Source organism: Catharus ustulatus, chromosome 6, assembly GCF_009819885.2.
Source record: "Catharus ustulatus isolate bCatUst1 chromosome 6, bCatUst1.pri.v2, whole genome shotgun sequence".
Taxonomy (NCBI): Eukaryota; Metazoa; Chordata; class Aves; order Passeriformes; family Turdidae; genus Catharus; species Catharus ustulatus.
The window spans coordinates 34,610,881-34,630,197 of NC_046226.1; the positions used below are offsets into that span (position 1 = coordinate 34,610,881).

The 19,317-nt window shown below is 44.4% G+C and overlaps 1 protein-coding gene across 4 annotated transcripts in view; it reads left to right on the top strand.

Annotated features, from left to right (window-relative positions):
* Positions 1–9: 9 nt before the first annotated feature.
* Positions 10–19,317, top strand: part of PLEKHD1 (pleckstrin homology and coiled-coil domain containing D1) — a 32,965-nt gene continuing 13,657 nt past the window's right edge. The window contains exons 1-7 of one of the 4 annotated variants that reach the window (XM_033061677.2): positions 10–144; positions 4,272–4,334; positions 5,483–5,590; positions 6,613–7,253; positions 14,494–14,587; positions 15,452–15,541; positions 16,038–16,114. In XM_033061677.2, the coding sequence (XP_032917568.1) occupies positions 7,105–7,253; positions 14,494–14,587; positions 15,452–15,541; positions 16,038–16,114 (410 nt within the window). In that variant the 5' untranslated portion in view covers positions 10–144; positions 4,272–4,334; positions 5,483–5,590; positions 6,613–7,104. Of the gene's footprint in view, positions 145–3,937; positions 5,591–6,395; positions 7,254–11,199; positions 11,235–14,493; positions 14,588–15,451; positions 15,542–16,037; positions 16,115–19,317 lie in introns of those variants that run through there. The other 3 variants (XM_033061676.2, XM_033061675.2, XM_033061678.2) reach the window with 3 other exon arrangements.

The window sequence follows — 19,317 nt, forward strand, 5'->3', positions numbered from 1 at the left end:
CAGCTCTGATGGAAATGACAGGCTTAAATGGGATGCAAGCACTGCAGACAGTGTTTTATTTTTGTGTTTGCTGCTTTTCTTCATGTCTGAGCACCTCTTGCAAACCTGGAATGTGAAACTTCATGTTGAGAGGCAGTGTAGCAGGTGGGTTTGGATATGGTTCTGTGTGTGTTCAGAAATACTAATGCAGAAATGATGTGACAGCTCTGCTTGAGCAGGGCATTTGGCAACTCGTGTCTCTCACAGAGTTTTAAGGAGTTGGCATTGCCCTGAAGCTATTTCCTTCTGCACCCCCAGGGAAACCTTTGGAGTTTACAAAGCTGAGACCACTTTGGAGGGCAACAAGGAGATGTTGGGCTTAAGGTTGCTCCAGGCCGCTGTTAAAAGGATTGAGGACCCTTTGGAGCTAAAGGAAATTGTTTTTTTTTCATCCTGTGCTCTCAATCATGTCAGTCTCAAATCAAAAATGCAAACACTAAGTCTGGCTCCATCCCCTTTGCACCCTTCTCTCAAGAAGCTGTATACATTGATGGGATTCCTCTTGGAGCTGCTGAGTTGACATAGTGTATAGATGTTTCTCCTTACTTTCCAGCTGCCCTGTAGGGAGGACTGGGGTTTAGACCTGCATTTTCAGAAAAGAGAAAGGTGCTGTTATAGGATAAGTGATTTATGCATTTGCAAACTTCATGCATCCAGTTAAGAGATAGCACTTAATGGAGATGACTCATAAGCAATTCATTTAAAAAATTGATGTTTTTCTGCTGCACTTACTGTCCACAGACTTATCTAAGATCCTGTCACACAGTGCTTTAGCTCTTTTACTCCAGCAATAAGCAATCCTCTCAGCTGGTTGCTTGCTTTTGATTTTTCTGGCAGCTCATAGGACTTGTGTCATTAAGAAAGTGTAATCTCTTTATGCTGTCTTAAGCACAAGAGAATATGATTAATGTTAAGTCAGTAGTAGAACTGAAGCAAACAACAGAGGTGCTGTTAAAGCTGGTACAAGCAAATGTAAAGCAGTAAGAAGGGAAGGCCAGTGGTTTTCCCAGACAGACTTATGTTTTTTGGCAAGTAAAACTCAGTTTTAGTGGTAAAGAATTACGTTAGCATTCTTTTTAGTGTATTTAGTAAATATGTCACCTCAGTAACTGGAGATTTAATCACTGTGGTAAATCCTTTCGGATATTTGAGGAAATGCTTTGGGTACATTTATGTTACAAGAGATACTACTGCAAACTTAAATATTTAGAAGCTGTGGTGTTGCAGACTTCCTGGTGATTGCTGTAGAGTATTCCTTCATTTGTTAAGGAAATAAAAATGTACATCAGCATTTTTATGAGCGACTCATTAGGGATGAGCACAGCAGCAAGATGATGAGCTGTCATCTATTGTTCCAGCTGACAAATTAAGCCATTTTTCTACTGATAGTGCAGGCCTTATCCAAATATCCCTGTAGGCAGAATTGCACAACATTCCACTTTCCTTATCACAGCAATTCTCCCTCTTGTCTGTGATGTTGAGAGATTAACAAACTGTTAACTGTGGATGGGGGTTAAAGAAAAACTTGTAGACCTAATAAAAATTAAGCTGTATCATGCTGACTGACACCAAAGCTGCATAGTATGGAGAAAATTTAAAAGCAGATTGAAATTATTAGGGGGAAAATGCTTATTCTGTATCTGTATGCCCAGCCAGTATCTGAAGTGGTATTATGATATATGATTATAATTATTTTGGAGTCTGTGGAGGCTACTGGGCTTTTGCTGTCTGAAGGAACACTTTCAATGAGATGCTGGTTATGCAGAGCTGAAGAGGCCTGCTAAAAATCCTGCTTACAAGCCTTACTAGTACTCTGGGTGGGTCTTACTATTGTACCTCTTACTCAAATGTTTCTTGCCCTCAGAGGGTGATGCTATCAGTAGAATGAGTTGAGTTTTTGGGCTGCAATGGATTTCCCATATTCTGTTGTCTCTTTTTGATGGAGAAACTGAGAGGTGACTAATCTTGAACAAAACTTTGTACCACTGATAACTCCTCTGCTGACACCTCACGAGAGGGTGACTGGGTCCAAGTCCACTAGGCAGTGGGTCTGGGAGTTTTTCCATGTTTATCCCTACAGTCCAGACTTCAGCATTATGAAAGAAGCCTCATCTACAAAAACTGTGTGGCAGCATGGGTCACAAGAGAATGAAAAGAGATGTCCCTCTTAGCCTGCTGTATGTTGTACAGAGCAAAGTCTTCTATGCCCTTCCTTGCCAGACATTTTATCTTTCACATGGCTGTGGGCTCTCCTCAACATTGCTGGTTTTGTAGTACAGCTGTCATGGTCTGCTGGTATGATAGATGGCAGCAGTAGATCTTTGTGCCTCTGTGCTTAGATAACCACTGAGAATGTGGATAGGAAGGAGGCAAGAGGTATCTTGTGCCTGCCCTGTGTACATGTGCAGCAGGAATCCTGACCTTGCTGTGACTGGCTGGATGAGCAGGACCAGGAAGGAAAAACTTGAAGTGAAGGCTACTGCAACTAGAGCTGAGGGGTATTGCACAATGTATAGGGTCAGGGTGTGAAAAACATTGGTGGTGCGGTCCTTGAAGTTTCCACTCCTGAATGAAGTCCCAATTGTTGCGACCATACATTTTAAGACCTTGCCTTCAGTGATGACAGCAATGGTAGGTGTAAAAGAAGCACTGGATGTGTATGCAAGGGCAATTGTGGTTTGTGTGTGTGTGTAGGGCATTTTATGAACTTCAGATTAATTAAAATGGGGCTTGACCAGTTCTGTTTTCCTGGATATGTATTTATTCTTAAAAGTCAAATCTGTGAATTCTTTCCTTCTTTTGACCAAAGGGAACAAAGTGGGTAGAAATTGGTGGACTGCAATCAACATTGAAACCTTTGCAGTTGAGAAACACCTTAGAAATCCAGCAGTTAATCTGTTTTTAGAAACTTGGAGAATTCAGATATACTAACTGGTGTTGAAACAGCTAAAGAGTGTGTTTCTCTGCAGTGGGCAGCCCTGGATCTTTTGCTTCTTGTTGGATTGTTTTGTCAGTTCTGAAATATGCTGATAGTTCTCTGCTTGTTTGCTTCTCTTAAAATGTAGAGAGTCCTACATTTTCACCCCTCCATTATTCTGCCAAGGAAATGCTAACAAATCCTTCCCTTTTGCAGGACATTTTTTGGCTGCCCATGGTACCCAAACTACTGCCCTGGTATATGCATTCTTGTGATGTTCTGGATTTAGTCCCAATGTCACATGAGGAACAGTGGCTGAGGGAAATCATGTTATATACTTAGATTCATAGAATATTCTGAGTTGGAAGACACCTACAAGGGTCATGAAAGTCCTACTCCTGGCCCTGCACAGGACTATTTAACTACTGAAGCTCCAAGCATTTTCTGTTTGTCAGCCATGTGATCATTTTGTAGTATTTAAGCTCAATGGGGAAAAAACTGGTGCCTTGTAGGAAGCCTGTGGGCTGTCTTCTGGAGAAAGCTTTCAAAGGTAGCTGTCCACTCTGATGTATTCTGAAAAATTACTTTTTAACAAAAATCTTTGTTTAACAAAAAAAAAAAAAAAAAAAAAATTAAATGAGTTTTTTTCCCAGAAGAGGTATCTTAATAAGATTAAAAAAGAAAAAAAAATTATATTCTTTTCATACATTGACTATGGTGTCAGTTCCTGAGAAAGCTACCTCCCAAAAGCCAGGCTATGGGGCTGGCTGTTTGCTGTCAAATCCCTTTGCTTCAGTAAACTGGTATCTTACTTTCTGTCTTCCTCTAAGTCTCCTGAAGTGGTGCTATATCCACAGCAAATAGTTGGAGTAACAAGACTCCTGGACCATCCAGCATGGATCTGAGTGCCTGTGAAGGGCTTTGGCTGGAACAGGTCACTGAGACCATGTAATTCTTGCCAAGGGATGATATCAAATGGGGTTGTACATCTGTAAGGGTGACGTCTGATGGGCTTGCAAATCTGCAGAGGCACTTGACTTTAATGCCATTTGCTGAGTAACTTGTCTTTGATTTCTGCAGAACAGCTCCGACTTTCCATCTGACACTGAAAATCGTTGTGCAAAAGAAACATGCTCTGTTAGCGTATCTCACTAGAGGTGAATTGATGGCCTCTGCACACAGCTGTGCATCTAGGAAGTTGGAGCATCACTTTGAGGAGTACATGTGACATTGTCTTTGCAAGAATGCAAAGCTGGACTTGTCCACATTGTTTGGGTATCTGCTAATAACTCCCATAATTGCTAATGTTTCTCAGGGTTAAAAATGGCTGTGGAACCTTCAGAAGCTGTAAAAGGGAAAGGAATCTACCTTACTGAAGGTAAGATCTGAATCTCTCCAACTCTGCAGCAACTCTGACCCATCTCAACTTACTGGCCTCAGCCCAAAAAGCAGTTTGTTCTTTTCTGCATAACACAGTATTGTCAGGCTGCCCAGAACATGGAGGTATAACTTTTCACTTTAGAAAAAAAAATAATTCAAGCCTCTTCAGCAGCTGAAGTTAGCCAGTATGTGTCTCCTTAAACTGAAAGGGAGTGTCTTTGACCTGGAGGGTGGCCTGTGATGAAGGCACATGGGGTAATTCTTGGGCATTTCCTGTGCAGGGCTAAGAACTGGACTTGTAGGTCCCTTCTGACTCAGGATATCCTGTTAAGAAGTGTAACTTCAGTATAGCTTGCAATGCTGTCTGCTTCAAACATTTATTTTTAGCAAAATTTTACTGGCTTGATGGGCAGGAAAAATAAAGACAGCATATCAGCAAAATAATTGCCATGCCAGTACAGCCTGTTGCCCCAAAGAAAGATCTTCTGATTAAAGGTCCAGTGCTGTCTCTGAAGGATGTACAGCTGTGTTTCCCCTTCATTAGATTAGTACACACTTAAAGGAAATATTAAGAGCCACTATTACTATGAACTACTGTGTCTAGACACCAGCAGTTACAAAATTCACCTTGCTGCTATCTACTGCCCTAGCACTGCTGGCCTGTCACTTGACAAAAGCAAGTTGCTCTTTCACTCCCCTGGCCTGTTAACTCTAAAGAACTTGCTGTAACTATTCAGTGCCTTGTCTTAGAGACGTCCAGAGGAAGTAAAAACACCTCACTTCTTGATGTTGAAAACTAGAAACCTCTTTACTCTCTTAGTATGTAGAAGGTAAAAATAAGAAAGAATGAAGAATAAGTAAAGGGTGAAAATCTCTCTCCTCATGGGAATTCACTGCTGTCAGATCTTCGTGTTGTTAGTGCAGTACAACATCAAGGGCATTGGAACATCTCTGCATGAGAGCTCTGTGGCTTTTCACTGCACGTTTATAAAGTGAAGTGATGGCATAGGGCACAGAATCAGTTTTACCCTTTGTGCAACATAATTTGAGGGAAGTTTCCCTCTCCTGGTTATGAGTAGTATTTCCTTCTTGGTGCTGTGTACAGAATGGCATCTATAGCATTAATGCTTTTCTTCTGCAATGCAGTGTTATATTCAAGAGTTGGAACGCAGGTGAGATGGAGGCAGTATCTGCTGCTCTCTTCTCCACCCTCTGCCTCTCTGAGATGGGACATGTCCTGTCTGGGACCAGAAGGTTGGTAAAAGCCAGGGTAAGAGAAAGTAACAAATCATGGAGTTTGCTCACTCTCTCACCTATTGATCAACTGTGACTTTTATCAGGGACCTGCATCTCTAATTTCTCTAATACTGAATGCAGCCTGTGAACCTGAGGCAGGCTGTCTGCATCTACTCTCCTTAAGATGCTCTGCAAGTGCCTCTGACTGTACAAAGCTAAGTGTCCTGTGGTACGACCTAGCCCATAGCACATCCCAGGTTTCTGATTGGGGATGGGAAAGGATCGTGTGCCAGCACTTTTTTTCTTCTGAACAACTGCACTGGGAAAGACATCCAACAATTACAGCATCAAAATCTATTCACATGGGATGGCACAGGTTAAATCAGGAGCAGACACCTCAGCATCTATGGCATACATGCCATACAGCATGTACATGTCTGTATTGGTTATAGGATATCCCAAAACCTTCAACTTTAGCAGCTGGCATTCCTCCCTAAATTCTAATCCTAGAGGGAAGGCAGGATGTAGTAAAGAACAATATCATGCTAAAGTGCTTTCCTGTGGGCAGGAAAGACAGATTCTTTTGGAGAATTTTGTTTGTATCTGTGCAGGGAGAAGGGGTTTCAAGATAGGAACAAGGACATAGGGAACCAGATTAAAAAGCTTGCTGTGGGAATACTAAGCAGGAGATGAACGTGGACCTGAGCTGTGTGACATGGTCTTATGTGTCTGTGTTGGGGCCAAGAAGGAGCTGGTACCTAAGAGGCAGGGCAGAGGCTATTCTTGCCACCTCTCCAAGATGCAGCAAAGCATGAAGGTAGGCAGAATTTTATGCTCTAACTTTGATCAGCAGTGGCCCTTTAAGGCAGAGCAAGGCATGCAGTATGGCCACTGCCCAGTCCAAACTCAGCAGCCACGTGAACTGTCCCCAGGTGGGCAGTGCCAGGCTGGCACAGCAAGGCCCCCTCGCCCTCCCTGATGACAAAGAGAGTCTGATTGAACTTGCTGGCTCCCACTCACTCTGCCCCAATTTTCCCCAGGACAAATGAGAAGAACCTGTCTCCAAGCGCAAAGATTTTGGGAATATGTGTCAGAGATGCCTGTCAGTAAAACATCCGTCTTGCCCTAATTTCTGCATGGAGTGCTGCAATGTCGAGTGAAATAACCTTCCGAGCTGGCTCTGGTGCAGAGGTATTTTGGCTTATGTTATTGCTGAGAGCTTTCTTTCTGATGAGCTCTTTCTGCCTCTCTGTGTTTCTGATGTCTGACTCTCTTCACTATTCTTTTTCCCTTGGGCTGGGATGTGTGCTGTTTGCAATGCATCAGGAAGTAATACGGAATAAGAAAACTCTCATCATCTGTGCATCAGGGAGAGATTTACTGACTGAGTGCTGAGCAGTCAAGTTATTGATTCAAACCAAAGCCCAGTCTCTCTGTCTGCTGGGCTGGTTACATCCTGCTGGTTCATTGCATTTAATCGGATTCCCTGAGCTGCCACGCAGAGGGGGCGAGTTAGAACAGATCCATCTATAATGTTCGCTTCAAAATCCAGTGCTGTATCCCCTTCTCCGTCCATGGAACAGGCAGATTCGGATGCTCTGGACATCAGCACCAAAGTGCAGCTGTACGGTGTGCTCTGGAAGAGACCCTTTGGGAGGCAGTCAGCCAAATGGTCCAGGAGGTAAGCCACAGTTGCTCGGATGAAATTCAAAGCCTAAGGGTTCTGGGATAAGTTAAGAGTCTGAGTGCTTGACTCTTCAGCCAGGCAGAGGCTAGGGGTAGAACTTGGGGCGTAGCTTCCCAGCTGTTCTGAGTCTGCTTTACACACGTAGCACCCCATTGTGCTCTCTTCTTCATCTGTCCAGACCTTGTGCTATGTGCGCTTCAGGGTGGGAATAGACACTAGCTGCCTTCTCTGGATAATTGCGATAGTTTCACAAAAGGGGAAGAGTCAGCTCGGATATTTTGCCCCTAAACTGCCTGACCATTTTGTTTTAGCACTCAAAGGTCTTTGAGTCCTTCGAGACTCAAAGTCCCAGTGTGTGGGTCTGTGTGTGTGTAGGGGTCTGTGACCAGCTCTAGTACTGCTGTGCTGCCTAACAGTGCCAGCCTGCTTTGAACAGCACATGCAGACTCTTCCCTGGGGAGAAGGTGGCTCTAAATTCTCTCCCATCTGGTGTCAGGCAGTTGTAAGCTGCTGTGTGCTCTCTATCGGCAGCCAGCAAGTTTGGAGCTGGAAAGCATTTGCTATAACTTTTAACCAAGGACAGAAGTATGTTCTCTAATACTGAAGTGGTGGGTTGGTTTTAAGCTTGGAGTTGGTGTAGTTTCTTTATGCAAATCACTGAATCTCTGGCATCTTACCAGAGGAAAAAAATGTTACCTTTTGTGGATAAGTACCTTTGCTGCAGTGTGCAGCGTAGATACAAACAAGCCATTTCTAAAGCAAGCTTTCCCAGCTTTGCTCTCTGTAGTAACCATAGTGCTGCCCAGTCTGTGAAGATGGCATAGCCTGAAAAAAAACATTACTTGGTAAGCAGTTTTGTGTTTGTAGCAGTCTTTGACTTGTGTGTGGGTTTTATTCCCTCCCGTGCCAAGAACAGCCTATTTTCACCCAGAAAAGAATTTGTGCTGATGCTCCCTACTCAGCTCCCAGATATTGATAAATAAATGAATTATGTCTGGAAACAAATGTGATTGTGTTACGGAAAAGAAGTGGACAGAATAACAGAAGGGAAGGTAATTTACCATGGAGGAGGCATTCTTAAATGGCTCTCCCTGATAAAAATTTCTTGCAGGCAAATGGCCCATCTCTGCTCCCTCTGTCATTATTTATTTAGTGCTGTTCTATTCCTAGAAGTCACCCCCATCTTGGGCAAGTGGTAAATATTTTAGTGATAGCAGCTGGGAACAGAAGGGGAGGTGACTCTGGGGCAGGGATGATATGGAAGATTAGTTGCAAGCAGAGCAGCTGAGGGTCCTGGGGGACCAGACGCAGGTCAGTGAGAGCTGAACACAGAATCTACAGGGTTTGGAAGGAAGTGAGTACTGGGGCAAAAAAACTTGAACAGAAGGAACAATGTGTTTTATCACAGGAGAGACTTGCTTTTAAGTAAAATAACCACCTTGCATGTTGTTATAACATCATTATGGGGAGATATGAAGCAATTAATTCATTTCCCTCTCTTTCCCCTCATGTCTAGCAACACATAGCTGGTCAAGTACATTTTTTTTTTATCAAAAGGAGAAGAGATGTTTCCCACTCCAGTTAAATCAGGGAAAAAAATTTACTATTGCTTGATGTCATTGAGGACCTGATCTCTGGTAAGCGTAGGTTTTGCCCTGAAATCTTGGACAACAGTACTATTCCTACTCCCAAGGAAAGTCTTTCCAAGATATGGGAGATAAAACAGTGTGTAAGGGGAGGATTGATCTCATCAGGCTGTCAGCCATGAAGAGGGGTCTGCGGGAGATACACGATATTTACTGGCTTGATCCCATTCATTTGGCTGTAGCAGCAAAGCTTCTGGAGAAACTGAGAAGAAAATCAACGGTTTAAGGGAAGGATGGAATCTGACTAGACAGCAGATCAAGGAAAAAGTGTCCAGGCATGGTATCTGGTGCTTTGGTGATGGAAATCCCAGGTTTTGGAATTTCACAGCAGTAGAGGTTATGCAGGGAAAAGGGAGGGGTAGCAGAACCTTGTTTTAGTCAGGGCTAAATCTGATGGCACCTGTGGAGACAGCTGAACTTGACCTAAGGCAGCTGTCTGGAACATTTTCAGTCCTTTTTTTTGCCCAAGCAGTGGTCTGCTCTGAAGCACAAATATTTGAGTGCTGCCTCAGGTACTCTCCAAGAGTGAGCTGGATGCTTCTGGCACTGGACCAACGTAACTGTGTTTATCTGCCAGGCCTGACATCTGAGCGTGCTGCCTTTCAGAGTCTGATTTTTGAAATGCCATTAGCAGCATCCTAATGCCTATCTCTTAAAGAAAGGGAGTTCTATTCCTAATGTAAATTTTCTTTCCTTGTGATGTAATATCCTTCTCCAACAGAGAAGCAACTGTCTTCTGGCTTTACTGGTGCTTTTGACCAGTCTAAGCTTGGAGTGGCTTTGAAAAATCATATTCTCAGTCCCTGACTAATGGTCCTCCTCTTCCAAACAGCTGCACCCCATACTTACTTCCAATGCACAACAAGCAATTTAGTCTCTCCTACTACAAAAGTTTTACTGGTAATGGCTCCAACCTGGCACAGAGGCTGGAGTGAAATGCATAATATGCATACCAGCCCTGCATATGGCATGAATAGGGTGCTGTAGCTTTCCAGGACGGAACTGGCATATCCTTTTTTGCTAGGAGTAATCCCAGTCCCATATAGGAATCTCAGGCTCTAAACTGTCACCATCCATGTCTGAAACTTTGGAGTTCAATGGAATGGTGCCAGGAAGGGCCATCTGCTTGGTGGACAACTGAGCATCAGAAAAGCAAGCTGAAGTGCAAGAAATTGAAAACAGGAGAGTTAAAAACACAAAATATGCCTATATCTCTCCATAAATCCAACAGAGATGACAGGTGGGAAGGAGGGAAACACAACACAGTTAAGAGGGAATTTTTTGTCTCTACTTGAACCAGATCTGTCTGTGGCATTGCAAAGCAGGCATGTAACCTTGTTTTCCACCATGGTTTTTGACAGTCACTGCGTGTGGTCACAGGACAGATGGAAAATATAATTGTTTAGCATTGCTTTCTGCACAGAAACTCCCCTGGGAATCCCACAGCTGCAGAGCAGCGTGTGTGTGCAGCACAGGACAGCAGGAGCTGCCAAGACAGCGGGGCTGTGTGCTTCCCTCTCGTCCTTGTTCTTCCCATTCTGCTGCTTGCTGTCAGGAAGCATCCAGCTCTTCCCACTCCCTGCCAGGCTGGCGTGCTCCAGCTGCCAGGGGCCAGGGCAGGAGGCAGGCAGGGAAACCTGGAGCTGTCAGGAGAGGAAGAGTCAGGGGCAGGTACTGTAGGCTGATCTTTATGCTGATAAACATCATTTGCCCATCAGTTTCCTGAGCTGTTCCCAGGGATAGAGCAATGATCTAGCAAATGGGATTTGCTGCCTGTGCTCCTGGCCCAGAGAAACACCATCAGAATAAAGGACCAGGGAGACTGCTGCAGTTTTATAGTGTAACTACTTCATCTGGGCCATTGTCATGTCAAAAACTTGTATAAAGATTAGCTAATTGATTCCATTAGCCCTCTGTGATACAAAGAGAGCACTTACTCCACAGAGATCAAGTACCTCAATTTGTCCAGTGCAGAGCTGTTGTTTCTGCTTTACATCTAAGTCACTCAAATTGTTACCATTCCTCTGCTATTCTGGTTTAATTCCACTGTGGTTTCAGAGCTTCCTTAGTGCAGGATGCAGCAGCAGGGATGGCTGACCACATGAATGGCTCTTGGATTACCTGTGCTGCCTGTGGAGTGTGGCTGTGCCAGCCTGTCTCACCTCTCACACCTTTGCTGCTGTTCTCCAAGGTTTTGAATTGTTTTTAAATTGCTTATTTTTTGGGTTCTTGTTTGTATTCAAAATCTTCCCCTGCCTTTACAGCACTCCCTTTTCTCCTGCTGCCACATCTGTGCCTAATTCAGACACATGTTCAGTCACAGTCCTAGGTGGGTGTCTCTCCCCATTCTCCCTTGGCCATCTTTTCCCTTTCTGCTCTTACTCACCTGGCTGCTGCTTTAGTATTCACCTGCTCTTGAGTCTTGTAACTCTCTCCTCTATTATTTTACTTCATCCCTCTTTTCACCATGCTGCATCAGTTGTCCCTGGATTGTTGTATGGAGACTTTATCCTGAAGGTCATTTAAAGTGATGGTCTTGGTTGCTTTCCACATAAGGACAGATGAGGGAATATGGTCTGAGCATAAATACATTATGTGCACAAGCTAACGAGATTTTTCAATGCTTTTCCTTCATTACTTGCAGCGGGATTTTGTTCTTATTATTTTTTAAACTCTTATTTTGTATTTTTGCTCCAAATCCCCATATTTTCTCTCCACATCTGTGAGGTCAGGGATCTAAAAGTTCATTTATCTGTGAGAGACACATCAATTTTCAGAGATTTGTGCGATGTTTTGTTCTTATTTTTGCTTTGATTTTGGATTCCAGTGGAGCATAATCTATATTATGAGGACTATCAGCACTGAGCAATAAAAAGTATGTAACAAATGAAACCCTGTCTTTAACTGGGGACTAACATTTAGATTAAAAAATCACACAGAGTTAAAGATCAATATCTTTACCTGTCTGGCAAATGTTTCTTGAGATTAGTCAGACTGAAAAGAGTGTTGAAAGCGATGAGTAGACTTGCTCTGTTTCATGTGTTGTGTTGACTTTTGGCATCTCTAGATTCATACTTGTGGCCACAGTGGTTGCCTCTGACTCACTGGACCAAGCACAGGCCATTGGGCAGGCAGGTTTGCTCTTTTAAGACGTTATTGCTGTATTTATTGTGCAGATAAGGCAACATTCTTCTCTAAAAAATAAAGTCCTTCTTGAACTAAGCCTAGAGTTGGAGACAACAGAAAGATGCAGCTACTCAAAGGAAAACTTTCTTAGAGAGTTAATGACCAGAGATGTCGGGAAAAATTAATCAGGAAGGAACAAGGCTGCTGTTCGCAGAAGTGATGTGGACAGGAGGAGCCAGGAACAAGCTTTGTCTGCTCTCTGGAGGTCTCTGATGTCTGCCTTGGCAAAGTGCCTGCTTCTCCTCACCTCTGATGTCAACATGAACAGGTATAGATGAGAGGGCAAGGAGAAGAAAAAAATTGGTGTTTGTATGTTCTAAAGATTTATGAATGTAAATTTGCACCTGTTCAATGACTGTCACTTTTAAACACTTTGGAAAAGGAACAAAGTAGGTCCAGAGCTTAAGTTTGCTGCAGACTTTCAGAAGTTTAGCTTTATTCTGCAGTTTTTTATTGCCCCAAGAGCCTGTCGTCTCTGTTTCCATGGCATTTGGCAATTTCATCTGTGTTGCCAGAGCGACACCAGAAGAGCAAGAGACAGAAGGTGATGGAAGTAGTGAAGTTTTCACCTAAGAAAAATAGTGATCATAATTATTAATAGTAATTATGTCTATTATTTTATTATGATCATGATAATTCTCTGCCAACTTCAACATCTTTCTTTAGCTTTCGGAACTAAACTGGTACCAGGTCGCTGTGCTCATTTGTACTGGACGCAGGACTGGCTCCATCTGACAACCCATCCACCTTAGGAGAGGACTGGGGGGAATGGGCACATGGAGGCATTAGAATTGTCCTTGTGGACCAGCCCCCTTGGCCTGTAGCCCTTTACTAATGGTGGCTTCAAGGAAAGGTGCAGGAATGCCCAGGCTGCACAAGTGGGCAGCACTGCCTGTAGAGGTCTCCTCTTGTTCTCTCCCAAAACAGGAGGGTTTCTTGGGAATGTTTTTATTACTCACAGAGATATCTTTTCCAGTTTCCTCAGCATCTCTAGTCCTAAGGATCATGTTAAAGTGCATTACACAACTGTTTTGTGACTTGTAAAAAGGCATTTTAAAATAATTTTCACCTTGCCTTTCACTATCTTCCCAAATCCCTCTTTCTCATGAAAGAAAATATGTACTGAACAGAAGAATACATTTTCTTTGTCATTTACTCTTTTGAAACCTCCCTACTGCACTTGTCCCCATTTTTTTTCAGCTGCTCTTCATAATTTTTGAGTGCTGCAGAGATTTAGACCAAACTGAAACTAAGTCAGGTATCTCTCTCCTGTACCACTGCCTGCAGAGTATGTGCAACCTCAATTTTTGAAGAGAGGAGGGACTCTCCATGGGGCATTTCAAAAATCCAGATAGGTTAAAGGTGGCACTCCTTTAATCATAATTTTGAGGACACACTCCAATAAGTTAGAGGCTTGGCTTATAGAAGCTGTGATATTTTGTGGCTGCTATACAGTGATCACCAGGGCATACTTAAGGCTAGGTGAGCAGAACAAGGAGTATTTTAATGTCACACATATGAGAAAAACAATATTCAATTTCCTTTGTAGTTGTGAAGGTCAGTGACAGGAGAGTTTGCCAGGTGCTCTGCTTAAAAATATCTCTCAAATTTATTTCTGCTCCTGTGTGCTTTGGTGGCCAATTTTTGCCTCAAGCGTTGCTTGGGGGGATGCTAGGCTGTGATTCTCTGTTAGAGTGGAAACACTTCCCTTCTGGGTTATGCTGAGATGGGAGGGAAGAGGGTCGCAGGCAGCACATTGCAAAATAAGCATTTAGTTGGTCTTAGCCCATGCAAGAGACCCTTGAATAAAAGAGCAGCTCTTGAATAGTTTGAATTCAAGATGTGAGCTAGAGAGGGCAAAAAGTCTGTGGTGCTGTCATGGGCACAGAGTGCTGTCCCAGTGCCCTTGTGGGCACTGTGTGCTATCCCAGTGCTGTCCTAGTGCCTGTGAGCACTGTATGCTGTCCCAGTGCCTGTGAGCACTGTGTGGTGTCCCAGTGCCGTCCCAGTGCCTGTGAGCACTGTATGCTGTCCCAGTGTCCTGTGGGCACACAATGCTGTCCCAGTGCCTGTGAGCACTGTGTACTGTCCCAGTGCTGTCCCAGTGCCCTGTGAGCACTGTGTGCTGTCCCAGTGCCCTGTGGGCACACAGTGCCGTGGTTTGCCCTCAGCTCTGGTGCCTGCTGGGCTGGGCTGCACTGCAAGCACAAAGTACTTGAACTTGGCACTTGCTGTTAAGCACCAGCTCTTGGCTGTCAGAAGAAGTAAGGCACCTCACCTTAGTCTTAGGTAGGAGTAGTAAACTCTCCTGCTCTGAAAGCAGCTTTAGTTAGGTGGAGATCTTGTGCTGTGAACCACAACCTCCATTTCACTGGAATGTATTTCCCTTCTCTGTCTTCAAGGTTCTTCATCATTAAGGAAAGCTTCCTGCTGTACTATGCTGAGAGTGAGAAGAAAAGTTTTGAAAGCAATAAATACTTCAATATCCATCCCAAGGTGAGCAGTTTTTGCACCAGGAGGGTGTTACTCTGTTTCTAACATTCCCTCCTCCTCCATCCATGGGCCCAGCAAGTGATGAAGAGGTAAGTCCCAGTAAGCCCCAGACATCTCACAGGTCCAGGGAAGCCTCAAAAGAAAAAATCAAGTTGGTACCTTTTCAGGATAATTAATGATTCAGCAGGTATATGACTTCTATTTTTTTTTTTTTACCTGATAGTAGATGTATTCTCCTGTTTCACGATCTAATCAACTAATCTTGTGGCTATAAAAATACTGCTGGTAAAGCCAGTGGTGGGGCTAAGAGCTCCATTTGTCTGTTGTTCCTAACCTGCACTTGTACTTGCCAGCAGCTGATGGCCCACCTGCCCTCAGTGGTCTCATAGCTCTGCTGCCTGGAGCTCCACAGGGCACCCTGTGCTCTGAGCCTTCTCTTGTTCTCTGTAGTCACTCATGTAGCAGCTGAGCTCCCAAAGGTGCTGATTTCACCCATCCTGGTGAGGGGCAGCCAGCTGCCTGTCTGCCCCACACAGCACTGAGGGGTGTTGGCTGCTGTCAGTGACTGCAATGAATGCACAGCCTCTCTCAGGTACCACACTGAATCTGCAGCCTTTGTCCCTGCTGGGAGATCACTTCCTCCTTGATGAAACAGTTTGTGCTTCCATGTTCTAGCCCACAGCTTTCCCTCCATGCTGCAGGCAGGACTGCCATCTGCTTTTCAGGAGCTGTGTGTGTGTATTGCCCCTCCTGGGGTAGCCAAGCCAGGGCAGGGCAAAGTAACTGAGGGTGGAAGTTCAGCTTCTGGTTAGTTGATGGTTATACTTTATTTTTCTGACTGATTAGAGTGCTCTGGTTTATCTCCAGGGTGTCATACCCCTGGGAGGCTGCATTGTGGAGCCCAAAGAAGAGGCCAACATGCCTTATGCCATAAAGATCTCTCATGAAGACTTCCATGTAAGTAGATTTATTTTCTTCTAAAAAGCTCCAAACACCACAGAACAGGTTAATGCTGATGAGCAGAGCTGAATTGGCAGTCATTTCCCTCCCCACCAAGGTATGCCTGCCCTCTCTGGACAGACTATCCTGAGAGCAAGGGTGACTTAGCATCCCAAGTCCCCTCAAGGCTTTGCTGCTGTTTTGGCAACCAACAGGGAAACTTGCACTTTTTGACACCAGGTTTTATGATACCAGCAGGCCAGTGGACAGGAGCCCTGGAACTCATGTTGCCCCACCAGTATTATTCCCACGGTGACTGTTTGCTCTGTGCACACTTCCCAGGGTATGGCAGGCCTCGGTTGTATTTTCTCCTGTGAGATGCTTCTTGTGGAAGACTCTGGTGGGCTCTACTCCCACCACAGCTGTGTCCAGTTCATGCCTTGAGTGCACAGAGGTGCATAAGGCACCAGCCTCTCTAATCTGGGTTTTTTTCCCCTCCCCTCCCCTCTTCCAGGGTAACATTGTTCTAGCAGCCGAATCAGAGTTTGAGCAGGCTCAGTGGCTGGAGATGCTACAGGAGTCTGGAAAAGTGTAAGCTGCTTTCTATTCCTTATTTGCTTTGATTTGCTCTGTAGATGTGCAAAAGATAAAGAGCAAGAAGCCTCACTAGAAGGGGTATGGGGACTCAGAAAAGCACCTCAAAACCAATGAGAGCTTTACTTGCCTCCTGGACCCATCCTTTCTCTAAAGGAGATGGTCTAAAAGTGATTCAAAGCTTCCCACCTTGTTGTGCAGTGTGTGTGCAGTGTGGCTGTGTGCTCACCACCCAGGCTGTCATTTACCAAGTGCTGATACATAGAGTTCCATCTGCCATCCCTCTCCTATGCCTCAGAGGTGGGACCCGGGTCTCACTGGGAGCCCTCCTGGTCCATTTTGTGTGGGAAGCAAGGTTTGCAGGCTTGACAGAAGTGGGGGAGGGTCAGGCAGCCTCTCCATGTGAATTTGGGGTGAAGAGCAGAACAGGCAAGACATGAAGCTAGTGAGCAGCTGCCCATGTGGCTCTACGTCCTGCTACGAGCAGGGACCTCACCAGCCCAGTACTGATCAGTGACAGTAATTGTGATGCAGTTCTGTGGGTGTGCATTCCTTCTGCCCAGATCTGTGGGTGCTCAGGCCATGCAGCAGCAGGTTATGGCCTCTCAAAACTGTGTAATTGTGAAATGAGGAGGCAGCCTCAATCCCAGGAGAGGCAGTGTTAGCAAAGCATTTCCAGCTCACCTGCAGGGGTGAGGGTTTGATTGCTGTATGCATTCAGTACTGTTCACACTCTGCTGGGAATTCTGGACAGGGATTTGCAGTTTGTTGGCCTCTAGCACTGCAATCCCCCAGGAGCCTGACAGTGCAATGAGCAGCTGTCCTGCACAACCAGAGCAGACTCCTTCTAAATCTCAGCAGATGCAGGAAGAGATAACACTTAAACAGGGATTTGATTTTCTGAAAGGAGATAGAGAAACTTCCTGGGTCTGTAGGGCAGAGCCTACCATTCAGCTGTGAGGCTTAAAGCAATGAGCATTTTGCTCTGCCCTTCCTGGCTACATTATAATGTGTGGTTTCTTGTCACTGTAGGGGCAAAAGCTGTTTAACTTGTAATACCAGTGTGTGCATGTATATGTACATGCTAAGGCATTATCTCAGTTAATTTCAATGTTGTGAGGCTCAAAATGTCAATTTTTAATTAATGAGGAACCTAATGTTATGGTGGATCAGCCCAAGCCAAGCTCTGTGCTGCCACAGTGTGCTTGGCTTTGATGCTGGGGCAAGCTGTTCCCTCCATGGCAGTGTATGAACTGCAGCACAAAGCTGTCCATTGAAGTTCCATGGGAGCAGAGTCCCATGGGACACCAGACCCAAGGCAGAGATCTGCCACCCACTTGGCACGAGCAGCCTTGGCCACTGCAGAGGAGAAGTGACAGGCACAGAGCTAGCTAGCCCTTGAGCAGTTTGGGGATTTTTATTGAATAGCGTAGGTCTGCACTTGCCTTTGCCAATGTTAAGATCAAGGGCAAAAATTTGGGGCCAAGTTCATCATTCAGGTGTGTATGAGGGGGAAGGAGGAAGGCAGCACAACTCAGGAGGGGTATGCACAAGTAAGCCATGCACTGCTGCATTTGTCACAGAGCCAGCCTTTTCTCCAGTCCATGCCTTGATATTCCAGCAGCAGGAGCACTTAAAACAGAAGCTTGAATTGGGTGCTATCATAAAGCAGACCACTTGCATCTAGTTGAAAATCTGCCTGAGACACCTTTCCTCCCCTCTCTGCTTCTGTTCCTGCATCAGAGAGTGGTGTAGCTCAGTCTTACCAGTGCTGATGGGGAAAAACACACATTATGTGATTTAACAGAGTCAGGTTGGGAGCTAAACAGCAGCCAGAAAGGCCTGCATGGGCCAATAAGTTGATCTGCAGCGAATAGAAAAGCTCAAAGAATACAGCTGAATTATTCTAGGCAATCTGTTATAATGTTCTTTTGTTCCTAGATGGAGATTGTACTGCTGGTGGCACCACAACACTTGGCTAAGATCATCCTAATGTTTTCATCATTATTTAAAACTGACCCAAAAAAACTCAACAGAAAACCAAAAACCCACAAACAGCCTCAAAAAAACCCCCCAAAACAAACAAACAAACAAAAAAAAAACCAGAAAAAAACCCCAACCCCAAAACAAACTCTGTAGACTGAGATATGGAAATAGGTGAAGGAGGAAAAACAAATCCAGGCTGGGAAGTATTGTCTGTCCTTTGTTTTAGTTTTGTTCACTACCTTTTTCAATTTGGGGTGAGTCATGTGTATGTGCCTGCACAACTGGTTATTGCCTCAACCATCACAGTCTGCTCAGTGATCCCTTGAGTTCTTCACTCCTTTCCAAGCCTCCTGCCCTGATAGGGAAATGGCTTATTCAGGGCACAGGGGAACTGAGGGGCTCCCCATGCTTCCAAAGCCTTGGAAGCAGTGGGTGTAGTAACCTTTGAGTAACAGACTGAGAAATATCTTGTTTGTCTGGGGAAGGCGGGGAGCACTGAAAAAGTGAGTCTATAAACAGACACCTTAAAGGCTACAGATGTTTTGAAACCATCCATGTAATCATATGATAAACTCTGTCATTTCCCCCACTCCCCATCTTGACCTGCTTGCTTCTCTGGGATCAGATTTGTCCTGTAACCGGGAATGTTAGTGAGAAAACACATTCACACTCACATGTTCTCACTCAAGATGAGATGTCTACCTGTGGGCAAACAGCACCTTTTAAATTAGTGTTCTAATTTCCTCTGCTTTAGAAATAGCCTCATTAGCTGACAAGAAACACATCTACAAAGAGCTTGAGCTGCTGGAGCTGTGAGCTGCCTGGTCCCTGGGGTGGTGTGTGTTTAATTTATTTGTCTGGCTTTTGCAAGAGATGAAGTACAGCTTGCCTCGAAATAAGAGATTGCCAAATTAACAGTTTCCAAAAAGCTACAATTTCAAATCGTTCACAAAGAAGCCCGGAACAGGAAGCTTTACAGATATTTAATATTTATAAGGTCCCTTAGGATTTAATAAAGACAGCAGAATTTCTGGGCAACAATTGCTGTTCCTGTATGCACATCTATATAAACAGATTGGAATCAATTTTATGTATGTTTTAATGTTATGCATTTTATATGTGTAGATTTTTTTCTAATTCAACATGAGTAGAAGTGAGCAGCAAACTCCATTTCTGGTTCTATTTTAGGTTTTGTGTGTGCTTGTCCTTGGTGT